This window comes from Haplochromis burtoni, unplaced genomic scaffold, assembly GCF_018398535.1.
Source record: "Haplochromis burtoni strain Fernald_Lab_line unplaced genomic scaffold, NCSU_Asbu1 Contig_174, whole genome shotgun sequence".
Classification (NCBI taxonomy): Eukaryota; Metazoa; Chordata; class Actinopteri; order Cichliformes; family Cichlidae; genus Haplochromis; species Haplochromis burtoni.
In genome coordinates, this window is record NW_024582535.1 from 590,324 (window position 1) to 597,393 (window position 7,070).

Below are 7,070 nucleotides of genomic sequence, written 5' to 3' on the forward strand. Positions count from 1 at the left end.
GTGTGTGTGTGTGTGTGTGTGTGTGTGTGTGTGTGTGTGTGTGTGTGTGTGTGTGTGCGCGCGTGCATGTGCACATGCCTGCATGCACAGTTTTTAATGTGTCTCCTCCCCTTTATGCTCCAGCTTATGCCACTCCTTTTCCTTCCAGACCTCGAGGATCCACCAATCACACTGACATCCCGCACGTCTCGGATGCGCCACTCATCCCAGAGCGACGAGACTCCTCCCATCTCCTGTTCTGAGGTCTTCCAGGGTGGGGCTTGTGATCTGGATACCCCAGCCCCATCCTCCCTTGCAAGGAGCAGCAGTGCCTCTGACATCATGGAGCCTTTCATCACAGAGCGGGTCAAAGGTGAAGATCCCCAGAGGGATCCAAATTTGATCCCAAATCCTTCTCCCCATCACCACCACTCCACAACTTCTTCCTTACTCGTAACCAACAGCCACGCAGCTCAACCACCCTCACAGTCCCTCACCTTCTCTTCTCCCACCCCTTTTGCCTTCTCCAATGGTGCTGTTTCCTCGTCCTCAGAGGTAAAAGATGATGGTAGTGTGTGCGATCAATTCTGGCACCAAAGTGTCTCTCGAAGCCGAGGTTCTAGTTCCGATTGGGTGAGTGACTGGGACTCAGCCTTCGCCTTTCAACCTGAAAAGGAAGCTGATGCAGATGAGGGTGAAACTGGGGAAGATGATTTATTCTCTTCTATTAGGGACTACCTCATTAACAAAGAAGCTGAGAGGAAGGGCGAGACAGGCGAGAAAGATGGTCCCGGTCGAGCGGTAGAAAACAGCGTTGCTTTACCCGCACTCGTGCAAACAGGATTGGCAAGAACACAGTTAGAAAACAGAGGGCAGCTCGGAGAAGCAAAGCAGGTGGTAAGGGAGGTCAGACAGGTAAGTAAATCAGTGAGACATAGCAGTGTGGATTCTATTGAGGAGAATGAGGCAGAGCAGCCGAGTATCTATGAATGCTTGGAGCTGCAGTGTCAGTGGCCATCACCCAGTGCTAAGGTGGGCTCTAGTTTAGAAAGAACTACTGCTGAAAAGAAGGTTGTGGGAGGAAATAGTGGAAAGGCAACCGTTTTGGAAGGGAAATATGACTTATGGGGTGATACAGAAGAGAAACAAGATGATAAAGAAATGGCAGCAAATGACAAGTCCAGTTTAATTAGGCAAGATACTACTGTGGGTGAAGGAAGCAGTGAATCAGTTCCCCAAACTTCAGAACCCACTAAGACCAAGATGTCCCGTAGTAGCACTAAGAGGCATCATTCTGGGGGTGTCCATGTCAGTTTCCGGCCCTCAACTGAATCTGTCCAGTTCCATAACCCTCTTGAAAATAAGGAGGCCCACTGGAAAGCCCGGCTACGCCGGCTCAGTCACTTCCACACACACAGCCACTCGGCTGGAGAGAAACCTGGGGTTGGAGCTGGGGCAGGGTCAGGGGGGAAGCTGGGAACAGGGGGTTCAGGTAAGTTTGGCTCTGTGGCTGTTATCAGCCATAGAACAGGCGTACACGAGAAATTAGCATCTGGGACTATAACGGATAGCAGTGGGACAGGGGGCACAGCAGGTCTGGAAACCCGGTCTGGGACTGGAGGGGACAAAGACAAGCAGCATGCTGGATCCTGTGTGGGATCCAGTCATGGCCCAGAGGTTCACTCTGAGGTGTTGTCAAGCAGTTCAGGTTCCTCAGGAGTGCGCGGACGTTTAGGACGTTCCGCCTTGCGATCTAGAGCCTCCCGCTCACGCTCCCAAGAGCCAGGGAGCACTGCCTCACGGCACCACCAGGGGGCTCTTCTTGGTGGTGTTTATAAGACTGTGGTTCACGCTCTGTCGTCCAAGCCTCGGCCCCAAGGTCAGGGGTCATCCCAAGGCTCGTCGCCGCAGCGGCAGGCCCGGGCCACCATGGGTGATGCATCACTCAGGGATCTCTACTCCCATGTCCTGGGCTACTTTGGACGAAAGACGACTACGCCAGGTGAGGATCGCAACGAACGAAGTTCTCACAAAGGAAACAGCTGTGGAAAGACAAATACTCACCACCACACAAACACCAGCAACTTTCTTTTCTTTTTTGGCTGTTTTTTTTTTTTTTTTTTTTTAACTGGTTTGTTATGATGGAATGACATTTTTGGCTGAAACTCATCATCTTGCTGCTGGACTGAAATTCAAACTCCCTGTTGATGTGTTTCCTCTTGAACGTAGCCCCTCCTCCAGCCTGCCTCTTATCAAGGACCCTCACCCTCCTACTTCCCATGCCTTTCCACTTCTCTAGCTCAGAAGCTCCCTCCCTCCTTCTCCTTTCTGCTTCCTCTAAGGGTTTCGGGATTTTTAACCTTCTCACCTCCTTACCCTGTTCTCCACCTCCATCCTCACCTTGATGTTGCATGCAGCCTCCTCGTGCCTCCTTCGTCTCCTCCCCCGGACTCCGGCCCTTCTTCAGCTCTACAGAAGGAAATTGATCTACAGACAAGCACAACTGTCTGTAGAAAAAGAAAACAGCTGACATACACTATACTATTGAGAAAGATCCCAGATATTTTGTAGCACTTTCAGGCTTTGATTCATTGTTGTCAATCAAGGAATATCAGTGATTTTACAAATTGAGTGTAAGCATTTAGCTGTAGTTCATTCTCACACCACTAGAGTGCAGCATAAGACCCTTTGATAAATTGATTGTAGTAATCTAGACAGAATTTGAATGAATATAAAAAGGTATGCACTTTCAAATTGGTAATGGTTATTTGCCTTGGACACTGCTACAGCCTTTATCAGCTATGCTGAATGGTTAAGTGCACATTTGAATCAGCAGCACAAATGCCACCTTTTTCTGTTCATTCTAATCCTTGGTGCAGAAGTGAGGCTATTTTACCTTCGGGTTTGGATTTTTGATAAGAGCACAATGATTCATCACCTGAATCTGTCTTGATGTGGAGTTACTGTTGCAAAACCACTTTTTAAAATCACGTTCTTACATTATTCAGTAGTATTGCATGGCAGCTTGTGTCAAATAATATACTTGTTTGGTTTGTCTACTAATGTTCCAGATGTTTGAGGCCTGCATTATTTATTTGTTTATTTTTTTATTTAATTTTTTTTATTACAGTAAGGAAGAAATTGCATTTTATGGTAAATAAGCAATTTTGGGCATTCACGGTTTCACCTGGTACTTTTTTATACCAGATATTATATACTGTGGCTGGTTAAACTCAGATTAATGGTGCTTTTGCATAATCCACGAGCACACCCTTGTGCCACTTGACCACACTCTTTTATGGTTTGGTTGTGCAGAATTTGCATGACTGAACTGAGTCCATTAGAATGAGCTTGTGCAGTTATTGTAAACTCTCCACACTGAAGTCCTTAAAAAAAAAAGGGCTTTATTAGGTCTAGTGTGTTGCATCATTGTTACTGTATTTGTCCATTCACAGCAGCTGGTACTTTACTGAACTGCAGCATGATTGAGAGAAAGCTTGGAGTGCAGTGAGTCATTGGTAACTCTCCATGTAGAGTAATATATCCAGAATTGTTTTTATTTTTGGATCTCTTCGCTAAGAGTGTTGATCCAGTGGAGACAAGGTCATCCGTAGCTCTTATCTTATTGAGGTGATTTTGGTATCAGGTGCCAGACGACACACACTGCAATTGTTGAAATGACTCAACCGAATGGGCTGAACATGTGAAAAAAATCCACTAGAGATGAGTTGTCAAGTCTGTCAGATGGCATAGTCTGTGTAAGGTCAGCTCACAGCTTGTTTATGGTACTAATAGGGAATGCATTGTATATGTTAGCTTTAATGGTGCATTAATGAGACTAAAAACACTTTTCTTTTTCCTTCCATTTTGTGTTGCTATTGGTGATGTCATGGCAAATAACCATTACAGTAAAATATTATTTAACATCTGGGCAAGGGCACATGTCTGAATAACACACTAATTTTGCTTTTGAGTATTCAGGAATGATATCTGTAAGGCTTCAATAGAAGCAACATTAAGTTTACTTAAGTTCTCTCTGTACTATCACGGCCACAGTATTCTGATCCTGCTTAAATTTTTATGGTTGCGCTTACGTTACCTACTGCAGAGGTGGAGCAGATGATGTCTTTGGGTGATGTACAAGTGTACCTGCAGGGTATTCCCTTTTGAATTTTTCTTGTTCGGTGGTAAATTCTGTGTTAAATGTGGCACAGTAAATCATTTGGTTGTGGATTAAGCTTTATTGACGAAATAACTGGTATTCAGGGGTAGAAGCAACCAACTCACGCTGTCTTCTGTCAACCACAGGTGCAGACATTAAATATTAGTTAGTTAATACTGAAAGCAGCATATTTAATCCCATCTGACTTTGGGTTGGAGAGATGCACTCTATCAGAATTTATAAACTCCCACTGGTCGCTATTTTTGTATCCAAGCTAACAGCAGTATAACTCATAGTAACATAACTGCACTAATGTGGGCCTGTGGTATGCTGCTTGTTTGGAGCTAACAGTGTGATACTCTCTCTTGCTCTGTCTGCATGGTGTGTATTAACTCCTGCATTGCTTTCCTGGTGGTTATTGATGCGCCTGCTATTGTGGCTTTTCTTTATTTAAAAAATACAGTTTTAAATAACATTCAGGCCTACAGTATACACACACATCAGGACTGCTCTTAAATCATCAATTTTACCAGTTACTAGTTTGTTTTAGTGATATTGTGACATTTCAGTGTAACATCTGATCACTGTGCTTTAAATGGTGCTTTTAATGCTCTGTGGGCAATGTTGGGATTGCTGTTTCCTGATCAAAAACAAAATGTCACCATATCTTTGATTTTTAGATGTTTACAAAGATTATCAACAAGTCAGACCTGATGATAGTCATGTTACACAATTCCTTATTTCTTGGTATGTCTAAGTTTTCTATCATTGAAACTGTTTGCGTGGGTAAGCATCAGTCAAGCCCCTCTCAGGCATCTGCTCCTTTCTGTAAATGTGACAGCATCTGAGCAAGTCCTGTCTGAATGCACATCCTGGTCACTTTTTCATTAGAAAACTCAAGAAAAGACTTGAACTGTTAACTACCTAAAAACTGGATATTTATGCACCTTAAACATCATGGACAGCACAACAAATAAAACTTTGAGATGTCTTAATAACTTTAAAGGTGTGCATTGAAGTATTTTATTTTGAAAGTCCAGTTGCCGCTAACCAGCCAGGCTCGGCTCTGGTATGTAAATTTACTACCTGCTGGCTGGCCTGGGAATGATGTCATTCAGCTTCCTCTCCAGTGAGTCTCTTCCTGGATTTCCTTAAGAGCGGTTGTCAGCTGGACTTCAGGGTTGTGGAGTTGGAAGAGTGACTTGCCGGTGAAGCAGCTGCATGATGTTGAGGATCAGAATAGTGAGCTGGCCTGTTTGAAGATGGGGACAATGTCTGAATGGGTGTATGCTGTCACTTTAACAGGTTAATAGTTTTGTATACAATGTCTGACAGGGGCTTCACAATCTGTCTTTGTGTGTTTGCTTACTTATATGGCTCCCTATGCTTGTGAATGCTCATTGGTTTTTATCATTTCTGTGTGTGTGTGTGTGTGTGTGTGTGTGTGTGTGTGTGTGTGTGTGTGTGTGTGTGTGTGTGTGTGTGTGTGTTATAACCTTGTCTACCTCTGTGCCTCATTATGCATTTGTGTTTGTAGCCAATAAAGAGGAGGTGGTCCAGAAGGCCCGTCCAGTCTCCACTGATGTTGGAAGCAGCAACCCAAACTTCTCTGACCTCATGGATGAGTTTATCCAGGAGAGACTGAGGGCCAAAGGAACTTCAGTTAGTACAACACGCACGCTAATTTCAGATTGTGTCATAAGATGGAAGATACGAGCGTCACTTTCTCCTCTGTACACAGGGTCGCCGTGGCAGCAGCCCGGGAAGCCTGGAAGTTCCCAGGGATCTGCCAGAGCTCTTGGAGGCCAGTCATAGTCGTGATGGATCGCGACCCTTAGATGATCTTCGGCCTGTCGATGATCCGGGGGTTCCCTCTGAGTGGACGTCACCCGCTAGTGCCAGCGGTTCTGATGTCATCAGCTCCGACAGCCAGTCAGACTCCTTTAATGCCTTTCAGTACTCCACCTGCAAATTTGATAGTAAGGAACAAGATATGAGCAGTTTATTTATGCTGCACGGCACACATTTATCCTCTTTTTAAAACAATATTAAAGTATAAAACTGTTATCTTGTGCAAAACTTTTTATTAGTTCGTGTAAAATAGTTTTATGTTATTAAATAATCATTTTTTCTGCCAAGAGAGCAGAAAAACACAAAATTGAGTTTCTTTTTTTTAAGGTAAATTAATCTGTAGGAGTAAGCCATCTCATCTTCTGTTTAACTTTGAAGAAGTTTTTGTGAAGTGTTTAAAAATAATGCATCACAGTTTGTCAGGCTGCTGAAATTAAAAGAGGAAAATCAACAACTGTACAGCAATGATGACTTTTCTTTCTTTTGTAGATTTTACTTTTAGCTCCGAGGCGTCTGCAGGGGGAGCTGGATCTGCAGCAGGAGGGGGAGGAGGTCGAGGCAGCTCGCTGGATCAGGACAGTCTTGGTGGGGGCGTGGCCTGTGAAGAGCAGGAGGTGGCCAGTTTGACGACACTTCACATCGACTCAGAGACGAGCAGCCTGAGTCACACTGTCACGGTTACAGGTAGGGAAATAACAGACTTCAGCTCAATGCCTGCTCACCAGAACCCTTAAATACTGTGTTTTTATGCCATCTAAGGGGTTTTCCCAGTGCGTAATCTCCCAGTAGATTAAATGGGGGGGGGGAATATAACAAATATTCAGAAAACATCCCAAAAACTGTGAGAATTGACTCTAATAAAGATAAAAGAAGTTGAAATAAATAACGCTTATGTAACACTGATTTAACGCTTAAATAACGTTTGTTTATTTAGGAGCCATTTGATACAGTTTATCAAATTTTTTGGTAAACGCGTTGTAAATTAAGTCTATCTGAAATGTAGGTTCTTTGCGTCGATCATGCAAGCACACACACACACACACACACACACACACACACACACACACACACACACACA

At 44.0% G+C, this 7,070-nt stretch overlaps 1 protein-coding gene across 6 annotated transcripts in view; it reads left to right on the plus strand.

Moving 5' to 3' along the window:
* ralgapa1 (Ral GTPase activating protein catalytic subunit alpha 1) overlaps positions 1–7,070 on the plus strand; it is a 72,751-nt gene that overhangs the window by 16,383 nt on the left and 49,298 nt on the right. For 4 of the 6 annotated variants that reach the window (XM_042225533.1, XM_042225531.1, XM_042225534.1 and 1 more), the window contains 4 exons: positions 149–1,981; positions 5,679–5,803; positions 5,883–6,120; positions 6,482–6,676. In XM_042225533.1, coding sequence (XP_042081467.1) covers positions 149–1,981; positions 5,679–5,803; positions 5,883–6,120; positions 6,482–6,676 — 2,391 coding nt within the window. The remainder of the gene's footprint in view (positions 1–148; positions 1,982–5,678; positions 5,804–5,882; positions 6,121–6,481; positions 6,677–7,070) is intronic. The other 2 variants (XM_014337296.2, XM_014337299.2) reach the window with 1 other exon arrangement.